General features: G+C 38.8%; 1 protein-coding gene across 1 annotated transcript in view; it reads left to right on the plus strand.

The window, feature by feature from the left end:
- Positions 1-24,909, plus strand: part of UNC79 (unc-79 homolog (C. elegans)) — a 96,701-nt gene that overhangs the window by 38,039 nt on the left and 33,753 nt on the right. The window contains exons 28-36 of the mRNA XM_017728931.1: positions 1-84; positions 3,523-3,705; positions 4,447-4,609; positions 8,921-10,144; positions 11,882-11,989; positions 16,285-16,401; positions 18,375-18,458; positions 20,111-20,213; positions 21,984-22,124. Coding sequence (XP_017584420.1) covers positions 1-84; positions 3,523-3,705; positions 4,447-4,609; positions 8,921-10,144; positions 11,882-11,989; positions 16,285-16,401; positions 18,375-18,458; positions 20,111-20,213; positions 21,984-22,124 — 2,207 coding nt within the window. The remainder of the gene's footprint in view (positions 85-3,522; positions 3,706-4,446; positions 4,610-8,920; positions 10,145-11,881; positions 11,990-16,284; positions 16,402-18,374; positions 18,459-20,110; positions 20,214-21,983; positions 22,125-24,909) is intronic.

Genomic DNA, 24,909 nt, shown 5'->3' on the forward strand with positions numbered 1-24,909 from the left:
CAGCAGGAAGGATGCTTCATGATTGCACCCCAAAAAATGCGTGTTTCCACCTGCTTTAATGCCTTTATTGCTGGAATAGCACAAGTAGGTGAAGGCACTTAGTATTTTTTGCTGCTATTTATTATTGCCTGTTGTTGAAATGTTGGTAGCACAACCTTCTTTGTAGCAAAATAATGGTTGAATGAGGTACTCCTATTTAAAACTTCATCTCTTCAGCTGGTCAAAAATTTCTTTCTGCTGGTAGTCTAAAGTTGCTGCATCACTGGCAAAGAGATGATGGTTTTGTTTGCACGGAGGCATGCAAATACTACCACTGTAAGAAAAATTAGAGACTGCTTCTAACCTCTGCCATCTTGCACTAGCCTTTGAATGCCTTACTTTCCCCAGAAGTAGTTCCTCCTTCCTTCTTTGGGAAGACCTGGGACCCATGTATTCTTATTTTGTTTCCCTATATGAATGGTCTGTGAACTCTTCAACACTCTTCACTTTGCAGGAGGCTCATTTTTCTTCCTTACAGTGCACCAGAACTTCCTGTTCTTCCTTTCTTAGGGAGTGGTATTGCCATCATGAACTTTTGCATATATTGATATGATAAATGACCAAGCACATCCTTGCTTTGTGCCTTCTTTCTCCATCTTGTAAAGAGGACCATAATTTTCCACCTCATGAGGCTCTTCTAAGGCTCAGTTAATTCCCACCGATAGAGTAGTGGGTGATACTGGCCTGAAAAATATTTCTCACTTGCAGAGTATTCCTATTTGCAATGGAGCATCATCATCACTTCAGTGCTTTTTTATCACAGTCTCTCATAAAGGAGTACCTTAGGAGAAGAAGAGGGCTGTGATTCAGATGTCTGCTGTAACCTTCAAACATTTCTCAAAGCTATCCTTGTCTCTTCTGTATCTGCAATTCTTACCAGGATTTTCTGATTCACATGTTGGAATCAGTGATTTTTTTTTAAAGTTAAATGTGGTGTTGATAGTTGGATAAATTTTCACAGCTGTGGCAATGTCAGGTATCCGTATTTCAGGAAGCAAAATAGATGGTGTTAATGCAAACTGGGTAGCTGGAAATGCATCGTGTTCCATTGTCCCAGAGCCTTATGGCTCTGTGTCAATCACCTTTCATTTGTACAGTTTTAAGCTAAAGAGTGTAAAAGGAGATTCAGATCTGCTACTGTTGTACTGAGAGTCTGGAAGTGGCAGTTCAGATCACAGTGCAGCCTCTTCCGCATTTTTCCATGTGTTTTCCAAGTTTGGAAGCCCAAATTCCAGTGATCATAATTAGCCTGATTTTCAGAAGTACTCCTTACTGCAATTGTAAATATCAGCCCCTGCCTTTCTCTTTCACCTTTAAAATGTCTTGTGAGAGCTAAATTCACCATTTGTGTTTAAAAGCTTTTTAACTGAATCCTGGTTCCTCTGACATCAAAAGGAGTTTGAGAACTTCAGTAGGCCAGGGTTTTTCTCTGTGCAGCAGACATCAAAACTTTAATTTGTAATTTGGGAGAATTGTTTTCTTATCTGTAGGGCTGGTTTGCGTTTGGAATCACCTTTGCTGCAAGAGAAATGCCATTTGCAATCCGAAGATGTGTTTAGAGAGTGAAAGTTTAGTACTGAGCCCTTCAGAGATATATTTCAGTTACTCTTCCTTCCTTCCCAAGCCATCAATACTTGCTTTCCCCTGCCAGTTCCACAAAGATTGGGATTGTGTTGGCTTGCTGGTTCGTTGATTTTGATTCCAAGCTTGGTTCGAATGGACAGTTCAATAAATAAAAAGTCCAATGTTTGTCAGTATTTTTCACCAGAAAGTCGAAGTGTTTTGGCCAGCCCGGGTTTCTCTGCAGTGGCGGTGCTTGCCCGCGCGGTGGCGATGTTGCGCAGCGCGTTGGCCTGGCGCGGGCTCCGCTCCGCCTGTTCCGCGGCCTTTATTCCTTTATTCCTTTATTCCTCTATCCATTTATTCCTTTATTCCTTTATTCCTTTATTCATTATTTTCCTGCAGCCGCTTGAAAAATGGCTCTGCTCAGCGCCAGGCATGTTTGCGTTACAATATGTGCTCTGTTAGGCAGCGTTCGCTCTGCTTTGTATGGATGAGTTATTCCTAACCATGCTTATCGCTCCCTGAGGGAACCCAGCATTGCAGGGTAGGACCAAATTTGGTGATTATAAACCATATATTCGACTGGCTCACCCTATATGGGTAGATATGGGATTCTTCTATTTAGCTCTACACATGCAACACAAATATTTGAGACAGCTGCACATCAAGCTGGAGAATTTTGCAGGGAAGGACTTCTAGTCAGTTTGTTCAGAAGAGAACTTGAGACATGAGTTTAGTGTTTGTAAATTAGGCTCATCTACTTGTTCTAATAAAAACAAAACAAAAGAAGTACAGGCTGTCTGTTTAGATGTAGAGAGCTGCTGATAAAATCCACTAAGTCCATTGAAACTGCAGGGGCGTGTTGGATTTTGGGGGTTGTGCTGGAGTTGGCTTGGCCTGCTGTCACACCTTCCCAGGTGCCAACCAGTGTAGGGCAGCATCAGACATGAGGGCTTTGTGGAGCCTTGTTATGATCTAGTTTAACTGCTGATTTCAGCGTGTGTGATTTTAAAAATAGCTCATGTTGGAAGACTGATAGGAAGATTATGGAAAATAGCATTGCAGTTTCAATCGAAAACACAGTTGTGCCAGGGTAGTGGGAATATATGGCCTTACTGCACTTTTGAATCACTTCTAGGATTCAAAGCACTAGGACTGGCCCCAAATAGCATGATGTTCTTCAAAGGTCAGGATGGGGAAAAAGGCATATGACTAACAGTAATCACAGCAACCTGTCTGCAGCAACACCACTACTTAACATTGATGAGCATTTTATTTAGAGCAAGATATTTTTCATTTGCTTTATTCTTGGATCCTTTAGGATTTGTGTGCTTAAACTTCCTGCATAACATAGCAGACACTCTTACCTTTGGTAAAGAGGAGAGTGGGAACAGAGCATCATTACCTGATCCCAGAACTTGGGGCTTAAAAAACCCCAATGCCTAATGTTGCAAGCCTATTGAGAAAAAAAAAAGAAAACTGCCAGTACAATGTTAAAATGTTCATACAAAGCCCCTAAATAACAAAAATACACAACCCTCAAAACTCACAGCTGCATTCTGTCTGTTAAACATGGGATATACATGATATACATATGTTTTTGTGTATTGAAGCATGATCAACTTGTGCTATAATACAAGGCTATTTCAGCGTAATATATTTTATGAACTTGCCAGTGTATCTTAAAATTTAAACTGTACTGGATGAAAGGCTTTCAGAACACGTTTTCTTTTGTTTCATTCTGCCTATCTGGCTAAAATGAGAAGGTGGTAAGCTAGTAGAAAGCTTCTAAATGGTAGTGAGACTTCCTTAAAACCATTGATTTCTCTTCACTTAACTAATACCTCAACTGTATTAATTATTTTGCTTTTCAACATCAGTGGATTTGGTATGGTGAAGTAACTCCTGTGTTCTTTTCAGGTGATGGACTATAACATCAACCTGGGAAAACACCTTCTTCCCTTGGTGGTGCAGGTGTTGAAATATTGCACTTGTCCTCAGCTAAGGCATTACTTTCAGCAGCCTCCTCGCTGCTCCCTGTGGTCCCTCAAACCTCACATTCGGCAGATGTGGTTAAAGGCTTTGCTCGTTATTCTCTATAAGGTGAGTGGTCTTAATCAGACACTGTCCACAGAAAAATTTACACTTCAATATGAAATTTATTTCAGGGAACACCTAAATGTATGGCAAGTGAAAAGAACTGTAAAGGACACTTTTCTCTGATATACTTACTCACTGCCTTTAATTTCAATGTCTAAAATAGTTGGGATTTAGTCTGTTCAACTGACTTCCTCTGTGCTTCTGCAGTCTATATTGTCTTTCAAGTGTTTACCTGAGAAAAGGAAAATATGGATTTGAAAATAGGAAAATTATGTTTGAAATTCCAGTGAGGAGTATTTTGAGTAACTTAGAATTAGTTTTAAAAAAACAGTAGTGACTTTAAAGGGAGGAATGTGTCAATTTAGCAGTTTCTGTTCTTTAGCTGAGTGATAAAAAGTGAGCTTTTTAGGAATTGCTGTTAAAATGTAATGCATTTATGCACTGAAATGGAGCTGTGAATACTTTTGATATGCTTAACAAATTTCTAGCAGATCTATAGGGCATACAAGGAAGTGCAGACACTAAATGTTACTAATATGGACTTTTAATATTTTATTAAAATAATTCTGTGTACAAAGCTCTCAACAGTCCTGCTTCTCTTGATGTATTTGGAAATGTATAATCAAGGGAAGGCAAAGGGCATCCAGCTGACAATATTATTGTAATTTTTCTGTTTTGCTGCCTGAATGTTTATCCAAGGAGAAAAGTTAGTTTTTAAGCTGAAGTTTCTCTTTTGCTGAACAGTACCCCTACAGAGACTGTGAAATCAGCAAGATTGTACTTCACCTAATCCACATCACAGTCAATACCCTCAACGCTCAGTATCACAGCTGCAAGCCCCATGCAACTGCTGGTCCTTTGTATAGTGACAACAGTAACATAAGCCGATACAGTGAAAAGGAGAAAGGTACTTTTAACACTCTAATTTGTATGATAGCCATTGATTTAATTCATGAATCTTGCAGATGTTGCAGAAATGGGTGAATATGGTCTGAACTTTAGAACATAATACTTGGAATTGAGTCTGAAGTCTGACTTATCTGACCAATATGGCCATGTATAGTAAAAGACATTCTCAGCTGCTCCATAGCCTGAGTTAGCACAGTGGTCTCACATCTCTCAGGGGAGTGTATCTTAGACTTAATTGCTCAGGCACCATGTCTGGATAGTCCTTGGCCTTTTCTATGGCAGTGCTAGCGATCATGATAACGCACAAGGTATGCAACCAGCCTGACACCACGTTCTGATTTTACTTTGTAATAACATGAAATAGTAGCAAATATTTGATACTGAAAAGATAAAACTGTGATTTCAGTCTATAGTTTTTCTATTTAAAGGGGCTGAAGTTGGAAAGGTTAATGCAAACATCTATGTGGATGTTTAAAGGCAAAAGAATGTAAGGTTCAACTCTTAAACTCTGTCTGATTGTTAGCTCTGTATGTGCTTCCTAAGTTGTAGCAGAGGTACTGTGGTGATGTGAACTGGTGTAAGCTTGGGGCTTCTAGTACCACGGTGACACTGAGTGTAATTCCTTAGGTTTGTGAGGTTAGTTATATAATGAGTGTTAATGATAAAAGTTTAACAGGTTCTCTTGAAATTCTGTAGCCTACTTCCAGCTATTTTGCCTTTTAGCTGCTTATTTGCTGTTTACATCTTCCTTCTCAAATGGTCTTTGTAGTATGCAGCAAACTCTTCTGAAGAAAAATCCAAGAAACTCTTATGTTTTCATGTCAGAACCTTTTCCTCTTTTGCTGCTTGCTGCTCGTGGAAGGATATCCCGCAAAACAAGAGCACAGAGTTTTGTTTACCTGAACACCCTATTACTCTGCTCTAGCAAATTAAAGCAACCTCAACGTGAATTTAAACTATATATTGCATATCCTCACTCTGTTGGACATTTTGTATTGCTAGTGGAGGGCTAAGAGGGTTAAGATAACTGTGGCCTTACTACAAATTTGTGTTTGAGACAGTGACTTAGTTCATAATGACTTAATAAGGCATTTATGAAGTGCATTAACTTTCTGGATTGATTCTGAGATGTTTTAAAGACAAAGTGAGGTGCCCAAGTACCCAGCTTGTCCAATACTGGTTCCCTGGGTGGCCTTGTGTCTTACTTCAGCGTTGTTTCCTTATGTTTACAGTAAGGAGAATAATATTTACTTGCTTTCCAAAGCTGTTCTGATGGGCTTTGGGCTGCACAGAGGTAAAAGACCATAAATGGGCAAATTTTACTCTGTAAATACTGACTTAATCATAGGCTTGTTCTCCTCCTTTGTGGAAGGGCTGCAGAAAAAGGAGGATGTAGAAAAGTTTCCTTTCACCTGCAAAAAGCAGCCAATGTAATTCCATAGAGATTTGGAGCGTTGAAGCCTTTGCCACCTTTTCTAAAGAGACTTGTTTAATCACTGGTCAGGTGGTGTGCGTGTGTGTTGCTGTCATCATCAGAGGTGGTATTTAGATAGTGAGCAGATGAGGATTTTGTTGTCAGGCAGCAAGAATTCCTATGCTAAAGATGGATTTCCCCACTATTGAACTTTTTTCCTATTTTTCTGCTGAACTTTGCTGTGGGGATCATGACTGTTGTGGGGATCAAGTGTACTGACTGCTGTAGAACTGATGCTAAATATTCTGACAAGAAACATTTGCTGCTATGGGGAAGAAGAAGTTACACATAGGACATGACATTAAAAGTGATCTTCTAACTTATTAAAGCCAGTTCTTGTGGAAATTCTTACTGTCAACTTTGATGGATTTTTCTGGATTCATCATTTCAATTAGGTATCTTGTCCCGGATGCCCTGGTGGCAGTTTCCTATCTTCACATATACTAGCAACTTTCCAGCAATTTCAAAGCGAAAGATATTTATGTCTCATTTAAGTCTTCAATTTTTGTCCATTCTAGATCTTTGACTTACTTGCCCCTTCACTCCCAGACACCAACTGCATTTCCTCTCCATATTTGCTTGCTAGAATAAAGAAGGCAAACTTTGTTTGAGTGCTCTGTTTTCTTCATTGTCCCGGTAGTGCTTCTTATTTCCTTGGAGATGAATTACTGGACATAGAATTACAGAATGATTCCACATGATAGATATGGATTTTTTCTTTTTTTATTTCTGTTTTTTTTAATAGCTATTTCACATAGATGGTACGGCATTTTTTTGGATGGATAAATAGATTTGGATCTTTCTTTCTCTTTGCCATTTTCATCTGGCTGGTCTCAAATAATTTCATAATTCATACTCTTAGGTCTTATTCTGTTACTGTTACCATTATCAGATTCCCAAGATTATCCATTTCTTCCTTCTTCACTTTCTTATTTTGCTGGTTTATTACTTACCTTGCAATTCTTGTACTAATTTCCATCTTCTTCAATTTACCATTTCTCTCTGAGCACTACAGAAATTGTTTACTCAAGTCAGTGTCCCAATCTAGTGTATTTCTTCCATCTAAAGAATCTGTATTATTATCAGTAGAGAAGATCAACTTAGGATGGTAGAAGCTTTGTTATGTTTTTGTTGCACTGTAACCCATTTTTCATTTGTCTCTGACCTTAACTCAAGATGGAACAAGAATGACAAAGTTAAACCTGGGATACAAATTTTCTTGCAAAACTCATTTTTCAATTCAAGTTTAATTGACACTAGCTGAGGTTTTGTTACGTAGACAGCTTTTCATTCAAGAAATTGCACTCTCTTAAGAGTAATAAAGTTTTTTTTTTCTCCAGCAGAGGAAGACAGTGTTTTTGATGAATCTGATATTCATGATACACCAACTGGACCTTGCAATAAAGAGTCTCAAACTTTCTTTGCAAGACTGAAAAGAATTGGTGGCAGCAAAATGGTGAAATATCAACCAGTTGAGATGAATGCTCAGAGAAGTATGAATTGTTTTGTTGGTATAAACTCATGCAGAAATACAATTTCCTACTCTTAGTTTCAAGCTACCACCTTTCTTTGTAGAGTTTGTTGCACTGCCTAATTTTAATATAACTACTCTGTCTGACTCTTAAGAGCACTCATTTCCCTGAATGAATTACCTTTTAGGAATCTCAAAGTAGGCCCTCCAAAGTAAAAATATCTAAAATTAGAAGTTGTTTTCTGAAACATTAAGCTCTTCTGAATTAAAAAATATTAAGAGGACTTTTTAAAATTTTCTTCAACTGTTGGGCTGAAGAGTTTTTACTCAAATTATTTTCTTCCAGAAATTGATTTTGTTGATAAGGTGGACTCTATGGTAAGCAAATTTGTTGTTGCTGCTGCAAATATTATGGTTTCCCACTGGCAAAAATGTTCATTTGGGGTTTTCAAAAAGTGATAACTATTTTGATTTCAAATTTAGGTGTCTGGAATGGATAGACTAAAAAAAAGTTGAAGAGATTTCCACTACCACCCACCTGCTTTTCTTTCAGGTTTTTGCACAGGGAGGGGGAGTGATTCTGACTAGAGTGAACACTTAAACTTTTATCACTGTTTTTTTCTTTGTGGTGATTCATATGTGGAGTATTTTGAAATATGGGAATATTAATGATTAGGAATATCCCTTTTTATGTGAAAATACATAATTCATAATAATAATAATAACAACGGTAATAATCTTTTAAAATGTTCTCAATGAGTGTGTTCACACAGCAGAATACCAGTGCAGTGGCAGTGCCAGCAGGGGCAGCTGTGCTCACTGCCCTCTTCCCTACGACAAGGAGGCAGGACTGAGTGCTGTGGTAGCTGCTGGGCTCTGCTGGGTTCTAAGATCACCAGGGAAAAATTCTCTGATCTCAGGCTTGTGCTACAATATCCTCACTGCCAATACTACCCTTGCTTCTTGAATCAGAAGCATCCATCTTAAGCCTGTTCTGCTGCAGTAAATAACACATAGGTGTACTACATGCAGCCATCCCAAGTATCTCTGGAAATTACATGGCTTCGCCACCGTCTTTCAATGCACAAGGTTAAACATTCTATCTTCAAGGTACGTCTGTGCAGGATGAATAGAGTTTGGACAGTATTTAGATAAACTCTACTATCCAAATAGCAGGTTTTTGTTACTGTTTGTTGTAAAAATCCATGTAATTTCATTCTGAGGTTAAAACAAAATATGGGCAATTTTGACTAATACTGGGTTTGTATTTAAAATGTCACTCATGTCGAATTGTGATATAAAGATGAAGGTATCTGCCAAAAGTCTCCATCTGAGGTAGTATTAGCTTTTTCTGTTTTGATCAGGTGAAATAGAGCTGGCTGAATATAGAGAGACGGGGGCCTTACAAGACAGCATTCTACGCTGTGTGAGAGAAGAAAGCATTCAGAAAAAAAAACTGCGCTCTCTAAAACAAAAATCTCTTGATATAGGGAATGCAGACTCCCTGTTGTTCTCATTAGACGAACATCGCAGGAAGTCCTGCATAGACCGGTGTGACTTAGAAAAGCCTCCTGTCCCTGCTGCTTACGCCACACACAGGCAGAGCGATTATGGGCGGTCTCGGCAGAACTCTTCTACTAAAGCTGAAAATATAGACACACAAGAAGGTCTTCCTCATGCAGAGAGTTTCCAGGAAACAAAAAGACCTGTCATACCAGAGGTTAGGCTAAACTGCATGGAAACCTATGAAGTGAAAGTGGACTCCCCAGTTAAAACTGCTGGTCCCAAGGAAGATTTAGATCTGATAGATTTGTCCTCCGATTCAACATCGGGTCCTGAAAAACATTCAGTGCTCTCCACTTCAGACAGTGACTCTTTAGTCTTTGAACCACTTCCTCCCCTTAGAATAGTGGAGAGTGATGAAGAAGAAGAAACAACAAACCCACTGAATGATGAGGTCTCTGGCAAAACTGCTGTTTCATCTCCTTCAACTCCTATCAATGTATCTGCACTCAGCCTCAGCACAACTCCACTGGTACAGTTCAGCATTGAAGATTGCTCCAAAGACTTTAGTTCTAAGGACACAAGTGACAAGGCTTCAGCAGTAATAGAGGAGGTCATTTCCACTTCTCCCAAAGATCAGAAGGACTCTTCAGAGTTAGTTAAGTCAGAAGAATTTCAGGACGTGTCCTCTGGAAACTCACTAACACTGAAACAGAAAAGGGACTTGCTGCAGAAATCATCTGCCCTTCCAGAAATGTCCCTTGATGATAACTCTGAGCTCAGTGTGGAGGAAATTAAACCTAGTGGAACAATTCCAAGCCCAAATGTAAAGACGGTCCTTATTAAAGTCCCCGAAGATTCTGAAAAGCAAACAGAAAGTGATAAACCTGATACCAATACAGAGTCTGACACCGAACAAAACACAGAGCAGAAACAAGAAGAAGAGACTGAGGAGTCAGAATTTAAGATTCAGATTGTTCCTCGCCAGAGGAAGCAGAGGAAGATTGCTGTGAGTGCTATTCAGAGAGAATACCTGGACATTTCCTTTAACATCCTTGACAAGCTGGGAGAGCAGAAGGAGGCAGGTGAGCTCACTCACCCGATCAAAAGGTTTATTTTTGTGTGAAGGTTTTAGTAACAAACCGGTGTAAGGAGATGTGTTTATTTATAGAGAGACATGGGTATTTATAGCATCTGATGTGCTAGCTGAGTGCTTTCAGGTGTTCGTTCCTCACAAGGAATGTGCTAACCAGTCAGGTATGACGAATGTGTAAAGAGCCCATTTGAAAAGGAAGTGGAATTCTGTGACAAAAATATTCATTCTGATATCCAAGTTAGGGAATGAAACTCCCTGTCCTCTTTATGCTGGGAGTCAGAAAAAGGGTCACTTTGGTGCCTTTTGTCCTGCTAATCTAGTCCATGCTACACTGATTCTCTTTTGGTGTAGTGATTTTTGGCCCTTATTTCTTTTGCCAGCATAAGGCAGTGGAAAGCAGAATGGATCACAAAGTGCACGGCTGAGCAGGCTGTAGACTTCAGAAGTGAGAGCACTTGGAATGAACCAAAGTTTGCATTTAGACATAGACATACATAGATATTTTGGCTTTTATACACTAAAATCTGTTTTTAGCCTTCTTTGTACTGGGTATCCACAAAGTTTTCCTTGCTTGTGTTTGTTAAAGATTTGAAATTCAAAGATGGGCAATCCTCTGTGTAACCTAAGTTTTTTCAGGTGATTTCCGTGCAAAGTTTTGTTACTAAGATTTTCGGGTGGAGATAAAGTGAGTTTTAGCTATTCCTCAGATTCCAATTGGATCTATCAGTTTGAAAAACTGTATGCTGCTGCCTTTTTAATTTCTTGGCTGGTTTTTTTTCCCTAGGATATTTTAGTTATTAGAATTTTGACAGGTTTTATAACAAATTAATAAAAAAGGACAGAATCCTTCAGGCATCAGTTCTTTGTTGCTGTTGAAGTGAGGGGGAATATTTATGCATTCCTGACCTGACTTTTTTCTTAATTACTTCAGAGGGAGCCAAAGTATAATTTCTTCTGAGGATATTCCACATTTACAAGGTGAAATTGTTCTGTGTAATCATAGTTACACTGTTCCCTTTATGTTTCAGGCCTGTTGTCCCATTTATGGTTCTAATAAACTGAAGAACTACTGGAGCTTTATAAAAATTAGAGCTGAGTGCTTTTGAACCTTTCATAAAGAGAAGCGTGGTCTTGAAAGAATTGTGCAATTAGACTCAGTGCTTTTTTGACCATTAATAAGGGCCAGTTTTCATGCAGTAATGAACACTGTCATCCTTGAAACTGCTTGGAAGGGCTGTCCCAGTTCTGAAACACAATGTGGAACCTTTTTAATGCAGAATTTTAAACTGTGAATCTTCAGAATTAAATGCTAGGTCAACAGCCTCTTGAATAAAAACTGATGACATATTGGACTTAAGGCTTTTAAAAGATACTAAGCTGTCACTTAAACTAGCTTTACATGAGTGGTCTCTCTCTTATTTCCATGTTGGTGGTTCCAAAAATCACTTGAGTGGGATCAATATCAAACTCTCTGTGCATTTATTAGTCACAAGCTCTAAAGACTGTAGGCAGAAGTCTCCTTTAAAAAGTGATTTTAAGAAATAGATCCCTGTGCCCCAATAAAAATTCTTATGACACACACACTGAATCCTTTTAAAACTACTGGGAATGCCAGATGGTGAATGGATGACTGAAATGATGTGAAAAGGGCATCCAGGGAGAAGGAAGATGAAAAACCGTGTTGATTTTAAATGCTGAGAGTTTTAAGCACAATTTTCACATGCAGATCCTGCTGCCAAAGGACTTTCAACACTGGAAATGCCAAGAGAGTCATCATCTGCACCAACTCTTGAAGCAGGTGTCCCAGAGACAAGTAGTCACTCTTCCATATCAAGTAAGTTTATCTCTGGTTTGAGGATTAAATCAAAGTTACTGTATTTGTGCATCAGATGCATATCATATATGGTAAATTCCTTCCTCTGAGTTCCCTTGATTCTTGGAAGTACAGCTGTTTTGGATATCATTAGAACTGTTAAATCTCTGATGGTCAGCAGCATTTTAACAGTTAGTAGCTAAAGGTTTTCTCTTGTGACGTGGCAAGTTTGACAGATGTGGCTTTCTTGAATTAAAGTAGGTAGCAACTAAAAGCAGTAATTCACTAAAGCTGAACATTTATTTTCCCCTGTGAGAAAGCATTGTCAACTGTCAGTGCACAGAAGCAGAAGATGAGAGTCCACAGGGCTGTTACTATGGCCTTTGGTACATTTTTTGCTGTACCTTAGGAAAACAAATCTCTTGCAATTTTTGTAAAATGCCTTGAATGCCACTTCCTCAGCTGCTCACTGAAATGTGGTAGCTCTTTGTCTGGGACTCCCATAACCATTTCAATTGAAAGTGAATGATGTTGTTTAAAGTAGACATGACACATGGTTTAACAGAGCACACAAAGATAACATGTTAAGGTGGAGGTACCTTAGAACACTTAACAAAATTCAGAATGATGTGTTCATCTAGGTGACACATCTGAAAGCCAGTGGGGCAGAACTCTGGCTAGTAAAAAAGGGAGGGGAAATGACTTCCTTTGATACTAATGAGCTGCTAGATCAGCTCAACTGTCTTGCTGAACTTCAGTTTCAGATTGGTGTAGGAATGTTAAATTTTAGTTTCTGAAATTTGTCATCTGCTGATTTGATTGGAAGGGGTGTCTGGCTTATTAAAGAACGTTATTTTAGACATGCTAGTTGAGTACCTCCCCAGTTTTCCCACAAGCATCTCAGGTCATGTACATCTTGTAGAGAACATTTGTTGGCCACCTAATGATGCAGATGTCACTTACTAAAGCGCTGAAGAGGTGCCAGTTAAGACCTATCTCTCTGGGGTTTAGTTGAGTGCTAGCAGTTCCTGTAAATTCCAATATATGAAACTGGGAATAGTACCTGTATGATATTGAGCCCATTCCTATGTAAATATTTCTTTCCTCTTTCTGTGTGCCTCAGTTTCCAACTGCAAAAAGGAGTATGAATGCTTCCATTGTGTCTCTTGTACATTTAGACTGAAATGGTTCTAATCTTCTACTATGTGCCTTTATAGTGCTTTGCATAATAAACCCTAATCAGGACTGTGAGCACAAGGCACTTCTGTAAAAGAAGTAGGTAACATTACTTGTGCAGCCAGTGCCTGGCCACACAAAGCATGCATCATTGACTACAACAGGAAGATTTTGCCTTTGGACTTCTATTTTTGAATAGTGAATTCCACAGGAACAGGAGGACTGATCAGATGTGTAGGTAACAAATGAAAGACTGTCACTGCCAGCCACTGTATGAAGGTTACTGATCTTCTAATGTGCTTGTTAGGTTGCTTGTAGAAAATGTGATAGAGGAAAACTTCCCTCCTGTCATGGTCTAACCCCAGCCAGCATCCGAGCTGCAGGCAGCTGCTTGCTCACTCCCCCACCAGCAGGATAGAGGAGAGAACAGGAAGGGTAAAACCTGGAAAACTCACGGGTTGAGATAAAGACAATTTATTAGGGAAAGTAAAAGCCATGCATGCAAACAGAGCAAAACAAGGAATTAATTCACTGCTTCCCATGGGCAGGCAGGTGTTCAGCCATCTCCAGGAGACCAGAGCCCCATTACAGGTAATGGTTACTTGGGAAGATAAAATCCATCACTCCAAATGTATCCCCCCCCCTTCCTCCTTCTTTCACCTGCTTTATATACCGAGTATGATGCCACATGGTCTGGAATATCCCTTTGGTCAGTTTGGGTCACCTGTCCTGGCTGTGTCTCCTCCCAGCCTCTCATGCACCCCCAGTCTCCTCACCAGTGCAGCAGCATGGAAAGCAGAAAAGGCCTTGGCTCTGTGTAAGCCCTGCTCAGCAATAACTAAAACATCTCTTTGTTATCAACCCTGTCTTCAGCACAAATCCAAAACACAGCCACGGTGAAGAAAATTAACTCTACCCCAGCTGAAACCACCACACCTCCCTGTGCCACTTGTCAGTCACAGGCATGAAAAGTCACACGCTGGTCCACAGCAGTCAGCCTGGATCCAACACTGTTCAAAGGCTGGAAACTCTGATATTTTTTGGGTTTTCAATTTTTTTGGTAGCTCTCTGGTGGTTTGGATTTTGTTTTGTTTTGGTTTTTTTTCCTTAACTTATCAATATTTGAAATTATTGCTGTTATTGAGAAATCAGATAAATAATCCTGGAAATCCAAACCTTCTCAACAATAGCCTGATTATGTGAAATATTCATGAAACTTTTTAAATTACAATCGCAAAAAAGCTACTAAGAAAATTCAAAGAGATAATTTTCTCTATTTTGACAGTCATCTGCACTCCAAGCAGTCCTGTCAGTTCTAACATTAATTGCTGTTCTTTTATCAGGAAATTCTATGCTTGATAAAGTGATAAAGCATCTATTTAAAATCATTGCCCTGGAAACGATGGAAATTCTATTTTTCTCTTAATTTGCTGTGAAAGGCAGCAGCAATATAATTTTTAAAAGTGAAACAAAGAATGGTTTCTTGGTCTGGTTCAATTCTACAATTCAGTTATACCAGGAATTCTTTGCAGAAATGCTGTACTTGGGCCAAAAATTGAGTTTAAATGCACTTCAAAAGGATGGAACTGAAAAGGATGTAATGAAGAAAAACTTAAATACTTCATCTAAGACAATAATTTCAGTGCAGACTTTCACTGAACTATTCATTTTGTTTATTATTACTCAAGGCCTGTATTTGTTTTGTTTTGTTTTTGTGGAAATGCTCTGCTTTGAATTTTAAACTCTCTGATGGAAAATGAGTAGAGCAAGTTTAGGAGAAGACGCTCAACCCTTCAGAGCTTTCTGAAAGTCACAGTTTATCCCTTTTCTGTACTTCTTTATTACAGTTAATAATGTGGAATGCTGTGTTAATTTCACAGCTTAGATGGTTACTGTTCGGAATTTTAGAATGGGACTACCTGATAGCTAGTGGTCTTTTTTATGATGTTGAATGTAGTAGCAGATGAAAATGATCATTCAGAGAAGATTTTACTTTGTTGCCCTTTCTCTAAGGTCCTGTTGAGGAAAACACTTAAACCTATACCTAAGGTAACATTTTAAAAACTTTCCTGGATACTTGTGTCAGCAGTTTCACAGGCCTTGTTCAAGCAGGGCCTTAAAACCCTGTCCCCATACAGTGAACAGTGATTTTAGTTTCAGTGGTGGAAGTATATTGCTCAGGCTCAATTGCCCAAGTGAATGTATTATGCTCGTTCAATTTGAAATTTTTTATGAATGGAGAAAAAAGTAAGAAAGGAGTTGAGTATGATCTCTTTCTTCCTCAATTTAAGCAGAGAAAGTATGTAGAATCATTTAGGTTGGAAATGAGCTTTAAGATCCTTGAGTCCAACCTAACACTGCTGAGTCCATCACTAAGTCATGTTCCTAAGCACCACATCGATATGAACCAAAAGTCTTAAGTCTCCTTTATGGTTTTACTTTGAGCATTATCCAGTGACACATATCTCATAAATCAATCATTTTGAAGAAGCAAATAGCTGGACAAATAAAAATTGAATGCTTGTTACAGAGAGCTTGATAGCTCTCTATAAGAAAAATGGGAGTGAAGTTACAGAAGGGTCTCATCTTCAAAGGCTGCTGGCTTCACACTTCAGCAGAATGTGCAGGTGTTGTGCCTGAGGGGTGGGTATGTCGGAGGCAAGGTCAGGTTGTGCCACCCATGAAGGATGCTGGTGGTACATAGTGTCAGTAGATTTGTTTTCCTGGGGTCAGCATGGACACAGCAGTCCTCCATACTTTGCTGGGAGGAGACTGAGTTTCCTTCCTTGGTACACTGTGTGAGTGAGACTCAAGTGTACATTTATTGCTTCTCAGAATGGGAGTTTTAGGGTAGTATCTTAACACTCACAAATCTTTTGATGAGCTTTCATAATATTTGGAGGCAAAAAGGCACTGACAGTTGACACAGTGAATCCAAGTCATTTCTGACTGATGGCACTGGGGCCAGAATTGTACCCTGTGTAGTTGTATGAAAGGTGCATATTGACTTGAGGAAGATCCTCAGAGCAAGCCATCATTGTCCTTTCAGTATTTATATCATGCTGGCTTGTAAGATCAGGAAATGAGAGTAGTTTTAAATGTCTGAGCTCCTGAAATCCTTTTGCATTTCTGACTTGCAGCTCAGTTCAGACAAATGAAAAGAGGCTCTTTGGGAGCTCTGACAATGAACCAGCTAATGAAGAGGCAGCTGGAACACCAGTCTAGTGCTCCCCACAATATCAGCACTTGGGATACTGGTGAGCTGCATTTATTGTTCTTTATTTCTATTTCCTAAACCAATTACTGTGTAACAAACCACTTTTAAAAAAAGAGAGTATTTCTATTCTACCATTGCAGATAAGTGATCAGTATCAAGTCTAAAGTGAATTTTTATAGCGAGTACGAGATTATTACCTAGTAAGAGTTGGAATAGTTACATATTTGGGAGGTAGACCCTCTGGTACAGTGTTGTCCCTATAATTGTACATAATACTCAGATTATTTCCTGGTCTTATTGAAAGAAATAGAAGTATCACTGCTGAATTCATCAGATATAGGATTTAATCCCTGGTGCATGGAATCATTTATTTGTGTGTGTGTTTACTATGGTGTTGGTACACCACAGAGTTGTGCCTTATACCAGCCAGTTTTGTTTCTCTTAAAAGAAGTTTCTACCAAGTCATGCTGAACACCTGAAGTTTCTGTTCACTCACTGCTTTTTCTCCTTTTAAGATGAATGCAAAGCAATGAAAACTGAATTAAGCATGTAATTCACTCATTACTCATTTTATTTTTTTTTCTTCTGTAAAACACTTTCAGTTATACCAAATTCATAGCAGATGTCCCTAAACAATAAATTCATTCTGGTTTGTCAAAAATGCTAGATATTTTAGTGCCCATTTTGATGTTAGTGACATTACAAAACTGTGGTTCTCAGAAATTTATCAACAGATCTAGATGCGTCTAGAGAAAGGAACGCTTAAAATGTTATATGGAACATAGCATGCTGAATGAATGTCTTACCACCAGCCCTGGACAGCTGAGTTGAAATTTTTGCTTAATTTAGTCTTCAGCATAAAGTTCCGTCAAACTAAATTGTGTAGCTGAAGACTGGCACTAGATATGGTGCATAGTTCAGGATTATCCTTTCTATTCCAGTCTGCTGAATAGCATCCTCAGCATGAGACCCTTAAATCATAAAGGTCAGAATTTGCCAGTGGTGACAATGGGGGTTTTGTTGTATCAGCAGGTAAGTTTATTGAAGAGACTTAGCTGGATCACCTAGTCTCTCAGGCAGGGTTTTGGAGATTTAAAAGTTACTCCCTTTGTTCTGCAAGAAGTACTTAGCATGTATTCAAAATGAACAGGTCAATACTCAAAACTGTTTAGGAACTCTGTCTAGTAATCCTGTTCCAAATCTAGTAGCTTGCTTCACAACATCTGTGACTTTTCCCTGCAATATTAATTTCATCTAAAGGCCTTCAAGCATGGAGAGGCAGAATGAATTGTTCTTTTCTGGAAAGCTTTGCATCTCTCAATCTCTTGTTCAAACACTAGCATCAAAGTAAAATTTTTATTTGGACAGTGGTTTTTTTTCCAGGACAAATGCTCTGTGTGACCGTTTGTCATTTCATTGTCACACCGCAATTTTAAGACTCATTATACTCATGCATACCAGCTAGGAAGTAGTCTCATCCCACATAAATGTATGATGTGTTCGGTCCACACATCCTTTATTAATTTATTTTTTATTACCTAAGTATGTGTCATGAGTCTCTTCCATTCTTACTTCAAACCACTCTTTTCCCAAGCTTGCTGTCTGTAAAATAAAATAATTTTGTGCCTGGCTTCTGTTAGTACAAAGTATATCTGACTTCTAGTGTCTTGGTATTTCTAAACACTTGTTTCTTTCTCTTTTTGTGGCTCATATATTCCATATCTTGTTGAATCTTTATGGCTAGCACTTCCTTTCCTGTTTAATGACTCTAGTCTAAAATGCCTTCTTTATTATTAGGTTATCTGTGTCCTTTCTCCTGTACAGACTTCTTTAATCCTTCCCCCCCTTCCTTTCTATGCTTAAAAAATTAACTCTTTTCTTTGTTTTTGCTTTTCTATAGCAGTTGTATTTGTCTTTCTCTTTTTTTAACTGTTTGAGACTTGTGGTGCTGCTGACTGGTGACAGATACTGGATTTGTGGTTCTGGAGACTGAAGTTTTTTCTTTATTCACAGAGCAGATACAGCATGGAAAGAGGCTGTGCAATGTCCCTGTTTGCCTAAACCCAGATTTGGAAGGACCACCACTGAGAATCAGAGGTCAGTTCAGTGTCTGTTTGACCTGGTCCTCTGCCAAGACTGCCAGGAAGATTTCCTGGTTAATACGAAATGGTGCTGAATTTTGTGTTCTATTCAGCTATTAAAGCCCTCAACTGTCCTGCAGAAAGTGTGCAGTGAGTGGTGAAATCTCATTTCTGTATAAGCTTTCCTCCCTCAGAGCTGAAATACATCCAGACTTCCTTACCACCCTGCAATGGGGCAGTGACCTTCTTTGCCTAAATCGTGTTTTTTTCCTACCGTTCACTGCACAAGAGAGGACATTTTTGAGCAGTTAAGTCTTGTTCCAACATTGTAAGTTGCATTATGACTGCTTTTAGCATTTGTATTCTGCAATGGGACTTATATCTAGAGAATATGACAGGGAAACTTCCAAAGTCATGGCAGAGGGATCTTTATGCACCTGAGAGGGGAAGAAAAACCTGGCTACAAAATCTATACCTATCCCCTGCATTCTGGATGTCGTTCTACATTACTGCAGTATCCTAGCCTTCCTGAAGTGTCTGCTCATATCCAGTAAAACCTTAGGGAGCAACTACAAAGTCCTGAACTGTGGATATAAAAGTAATGTTTCCTTCCATGCTTAGTAAAATGGGTTGTTTAAAACCTACCTTATTCTTGTTTCACTCCACTTATTTTGAGTTCAGAAATTGTGGGAGCTTCCTAGCTTATTTTGCCTGAGAGCTGATGTTAAATTTGCTTTTCCTGCAGTAACCAGGATTATGTCATAGTAAATTCCATCTAAATCTTACACAGAGCAGCTTCCTCCTGTTTCTGCAGTTAAATGTTATCAGAACAGGCTAATGTTAACATTAAATCTGAACTGACAGATTGAAGCAACCAGAGAGAAAATTTGCAATGGATTTCTTAAACTGTAATTTGGGAAAGCAGAACTTGGAGAAGCCAAAAGTTTGGATCTTCCATAATACATAACTTCTCCTACTGAAGTAAGCATCTATCAGAAATTTGGGTGCACAAAAAGTGCCAAGGGCAAAGGGAGCCCCATATGTTGGCATGATCACAGTGACTGTGCTCTCAGCTGAAAAACTCAGCTTTGAAGAATAAAGATACTTTTGAGGACTTCCAGTGGAAAGCATTTCTAATGATCAGCCCTCCAATGTTCTGAATTCCTTATGAATTATTTCTTCTCTCTGTCCTTTACTGATTTCTCTCCTGTGGCTCTGTTAGGGACAGTATGAATAGATTGATTATCTGGTGTTGAGACATACAAACTTAATTCCTTCTTCGTGTCACTGAGAACTATGGGAAGTTAATTCCCAAAATGTATGGGGGAATATTGCAAATCTTCTGATGTCCAATCTCATAGCAACTGTAGAATCATCCTCTCTCCCTGGTAGATACAATTGCATCAAATTTCCTGGAATTTTTAGTTTATGTTATCTTTTTTCCCCAAGGATTTATCTATTTTTAATTGATAGTCCTAGGTAATTGGAATAATCTGGCAGAAGCAAGGAATGTGCTTATATGTCTTTTTATAGACACAATTTATTCCTTATTTCTAGGCACAGTAAAGCCATTGTGGCTATTCTTTAGAAGTCTGCTCATCAAGCATTTTGGATTTCTGTTTGATGATTCTCTCCTTTTTAATTTTTTTTTTCCCTACTTGCCTTAAGGTGCTACAAAATCTAGTTTGCTGTCAGCACCCAGTATAGTCAGTATGTTTGTACCTGCACCAGAAGAATTTGCTGATGACCAGCCCATTCTGATGACTGACAAGTAAGTGGTTTTCTTTCTCTCCTTTCAAAGAACTAGTTGAACTTCAAATATATCAAGTAAAGTATAGACATACTTTTTGCAAGTACAGAGTCCATTCTATCATTTATCTCTATGTCAAGTTTTTTAATTCTTTTTTTTTTTTTTTACCCCAAGGTAAATATTTTTTAAATACTGCTAGCAAGATGTGTTTTCAATTCAGTAGGGCCTGGATGATTGTGCACAGGTGAAATGATGACTCAGGCTATTGTGTGTGCACAGAGGGCAGGGGAAGCACTTTCCATCTTATTTTAAATCAGGGGTTCCTTGTGATCCATCAGAAACCTCTTTTGTCTTAGGGGGGAAAAAAGTTCTACTTAAAAATTCCTTTGAGTTTCTGTTGAAATCAGTAGCTGTTGATGTGTCATGTGTAATCTACATAGCATTTTTAATCCTGATACTCACTGATCCTCAAAGCTTTTGCAAACCTGTACTGTTTGGTTAAAATGCCTGTAAAGGGGGTGTTAAACAGAAGAGTACTCATTTAATAGAGAAGTAAAGCAGTCAGCAGGGAGCCATGCCTTGGTTTGTTCAAAACTTAGGATGAGAAACCACAAGTTCCTGTGTGTGCTCAGTCCAGTAGACAGACATGCAAGGATGACCACTGGAGAAAGACAGGGCCATTGTGCAGGCTGTCACTGCTAGTGGACCTTATTGTGTTACAAAGTGAAGCATCCCAGAAGTTAGTCTGGTCTGTGGCACTTCCCTTGGCCATTTCACCAAAGCTCAAGCACTGCCTATTAACATACAGACCAGCTGAGCTTGACTTCCATGACTTTGTTGGCATATTTTCTTTATGTTCAGTAAAAAAGGCAAGAAAATTGCCTGCTCAATTCCATTAAGTTAAAATCTCACAATCTGCTGGAGTCATTAGCAGCTGATTGATCAAATTAAGCAAGCCTTCCTACTAGGCTGAGATAAGCCAATTTCCCACATTGGTTTGCCTTTTTCATAGGTTGTGAAAGCCTGTCTCATCTCTCCCAAATCTGACATCCCCTTTATAATTAGACATTTTGGAGCCCTTTCAGACCTTCATCAGTTGTCTTTGAGCATTTCAGGAAGGATAAGTGACTCAGCAGCAAATCTGCCCTGGGAAGGGAGACTTTTCTGAAATCTAAGGTTCTGTGCTCCTGAGAGGTCTTTTCATTTATTTCTTAATGGCTGTAACTGCTGTGGGAACCAATCAGATCATTGTTTTCTAATTGTATAATTTGTTATTCATAATTCATGACTGACAGGAAGGGCAATGTGAAATTGTTCCATCTCTTTAAGATCATCTGTGAGTGTCATTGTTTGTGTCTATGGTGCTAAATAGAAGAGTGCTGGGACTCAGCCCAAGCTGCATAAATTGGCATGTGCTCACACTGCTGAGGGCCAGTCTTCACTGCTGCAGACTTCTCTTGGATAGTGCAAACTGAAGCACTCCAATACAGTGAGGGAGCTGGAATACAATTACCAGTGAAGGACTCAAAACAAGTCATGCCCTGTGGCCCTCTTTCATTTGTCACTAAAGAAACAGCCAGTGTAGCCAGTGAGAAGTTTTATTAATGTTTGAAAGCTATGGGCTGTTACTAATTATAGAAAGATCACAATTATATTATCTTTCTACATAAATGTGGAATAGAATGAAGTAAGTAATAATACTTTTAAAAGACATAATTATACACAGATCTATGTATGGTAATGCTCTGTTTTATATCTGTTAACATCAGGTTTAAAAACTGTTCCTTGCAGGTGCCATGACTGTGGGGCTGTTCTTGAAGAATATGATGAAGAAACACTAGGCCTGGCCATAGTTGTGCTCTCAACCTTCATTCACCTCAGTCCAGACTTGGCTGCTCCTCTGCTGTTGGACATCATGCAGTCTGTAGGAAGGTAAATTCAGGACTTCCTTTTCTCCAATGAAATTGAAAGAATTTTGTGCCTGGAGTTGGGTTTATATAAACTTCAGTATACAAAGGTGTGTATTTTAGAACTCTTAAGTGAATAACATCTGGTTCTGTCTTGCGTCTTTGTTACTCATCGTTTTATGAATTTCTTATGTAACTTCTTCCACTGTCAGTTCAATTTTTGGCAGCTCCTTTGATGTTCTCCCTTTTTACTCTCCAAAGGGAAATTCCAGCTCAGGAATCTCCTCAGCTTGTCCCACTGTAAGCAGTGATGTAAAGAGTAAATTCAGATTTTCTACAGTACCCTTTTTATTTACTACCCAGTTTATTATCTGAACAGCAATTGGTGCAGCAATTGGTGTGCTTCTTCATCTTTTTTTATGTGAAGAAAAAATTTCTGTTAGTTTTTATTCCTCCTGATAGTTGCTCCTTGAACTGGTATTTTTTGGCCTGCCTTCATGTGTTTTTTGCATACTATTTGTCAGAATTTATGCTCTTTTCTACTTTTCATTTGAGACAGGACCTCACCTTTTTGAAAGAAGCCTTCTTTTTTCTAATAACCTCCCTCACTTTATTTTCTTCTGCTCTCTTGAAGTCTCTTTTTTTCTTAACAACTGGAGTACTTTGGCCCTGTGTTTCCAGTGTAATGCTCTTAAACAGCTTCTGTGCCTCTTACAAAAATTGAATTCTCTTGGCTTCCCCTTGTTGCTGCTTTGACAGAATTTTTCACTTTTATGTGGTTCCTGCTATAGAAGTTGTGCACAAATGTGGTCAGCTGTTCTGAACTTTGCTCCTGGAGGACTGTTGACTCCTAGGTATGATCATTCATTAGCATACCTGAGGCTCTTCAGGCTTTTCAACCATATTTTGCATGCTAGGTAAAAATTTACATTGCCTTATGAGGGCTTCCAAACCAGCTGTTGCATGAAATTGTCTCTGAGAAAGTCTTGAACATTTGCTGTCCGTTATTTTTCTCTTGTTACTTTTACCCAGTGTGCATGGGATAATTAAAGTGTATCATTACTACTGAATTACGTGTGGTTGCTGTCTTGGCCACTTCCTGAACTTCTTGCCTCAGAGGTGGGATGGATGTGATGGGGTGTTCCAGAATAAGTTTCTGAGCAGCTCTAGACATGCAGAAACGATGTCCAGCTCTCCTCCTCCACATTCTTTTTGGTGACTGAAGTTCAAATTGCTTGACTGTGGCTTCTGCAAGGGCATGGCTCTCCACAGCCCTCTTTCTCCACTACCTCCCGATTCCATTTAAACACAGCAGCTCTTCAAGTCCTCCATTTCCATTAATTGCAAGGCTGCAGTTCCCTGCTGGGACTGCTAATTAACTCTGATGGAGGCAAAATTTCTGATCTAGACGGCTGCTGGCCATTCTGTGTGACTCCTGTAAATACAGCAGTACTACAGCCACAGAAAGTGAATCATTTGGAAAATGAATTATCAAAGGATAAGTGGGCTACCTTTTTCTGTGTTTTGAGGGGGAAATGCTGCATCTTTAGAGTGAGACAGCTGATTGTTTTAGAGCAACAGGTAACAGTGCAACGTGGGGTATTCCTGGTAAATGTCCTGTCTTGTTCCTGCTGGTTGCAATTTCTGGCGAATTCTAGGTCCAGTTCTGGGCTCCCCACAAAGGAACTACTTTGAAAATATGCAAAATAAGTAGTATATATAAGCAGAGAGGCAGTCAGGTGCCTCATATATATACCTTGCTCTGTCTTTCATCACGCAGTGCCATATCACTACCTCCAATTACCCATCTAACAGCAGAAGTGAAAATCAATTAGACTTCTTGTTTTTTGTTCTTACAGAAAGAGCTACTACTTTCTTTCATCCATAGAATAAGAAATAAGGAGTTAGGAAGTCCAAGGTCTTTCAGAATAACTAAAAAACACACAGAAATATTTTCAAAAGTTATTTGGGTACCCACAGGCACAGATAAGCACCTATTGTGATTTTCAGAAGGGAAAAAAATTCTGGATTCAAGTTACTGACAATTAAAGATTGAACCGTTTCAAAGACTCTGACATGCATTTAAGTTTATGATCTGGTTCCTGAATCAAGATTTTTGACTTGCTGATTCTTATTTAACTGATTTCCAGTGAGATTTAGCTTTCCAAGCATTAAAGCTGTGTTTGAAAGTTAGATTTAGACTTGAGTTAGTGAGGAGCTGTGAAAAGCTTAACTTCTGTTCCTAATGTGTACAGATTTGAACACATCCATTTCCTGTTCTGCTTTGTGGTCTGAAAAGTGGAGGTGATGATGAGGGTTCATGGCATTTGTGTAATAAAATATTTAGGGTAGTAATGATAAATATACACAAACTGCACATTTCAGGAAGTTTCAGATGTTCCCAAGTGTTTACTGTAGTTCATGTCTTGTGACGTTTTTCCAAAGTTAGAAACCTAGTGTTTTGTTTGTCACAAAAGCCATGCTTGCATTATCACATTCAAAAGGAGAGAAAAACATTAGACTTTGATTTCTTTTAGAAAAAAGATTTTATGTTGTTGTGTTTCTGTACTTCAACAGATTTTTGAAAACAGGTATCAAGTCCATTGAGCATGTGATTGGTCTCGTGTTCTGCAGAAATCCTTGCATGCCTTAATGTAAGGTGATGCTACAGTTATTCCAGAATAAAGGTCTGTATTGCTTGATGGTAGCTTCAGACCTTTCTCACCCAGAATTAGCTTTGCACACCAGAAATAATATGTTGTATTTTAGTGTGGATTCCTCTTAATAGTGGAGTTGGGAACTCTTAATGT

Source organism: Corvus brachyrhynchos, unplaced genomic scaffold, assembly GCF_000691975.1.
Source record: "Corvus brachyrhynchos isolate BGI_N302 unplaced genomic scaffold, ASM69197v1 scaffold1, whole genome shotgun sequence".
NCBI classification, from domain to species: Eukaryota; Metazoa; Chordata; class Aves; order Passeriformes; family Corvidae; genus Corvus; species Corvus brachyrhynchos.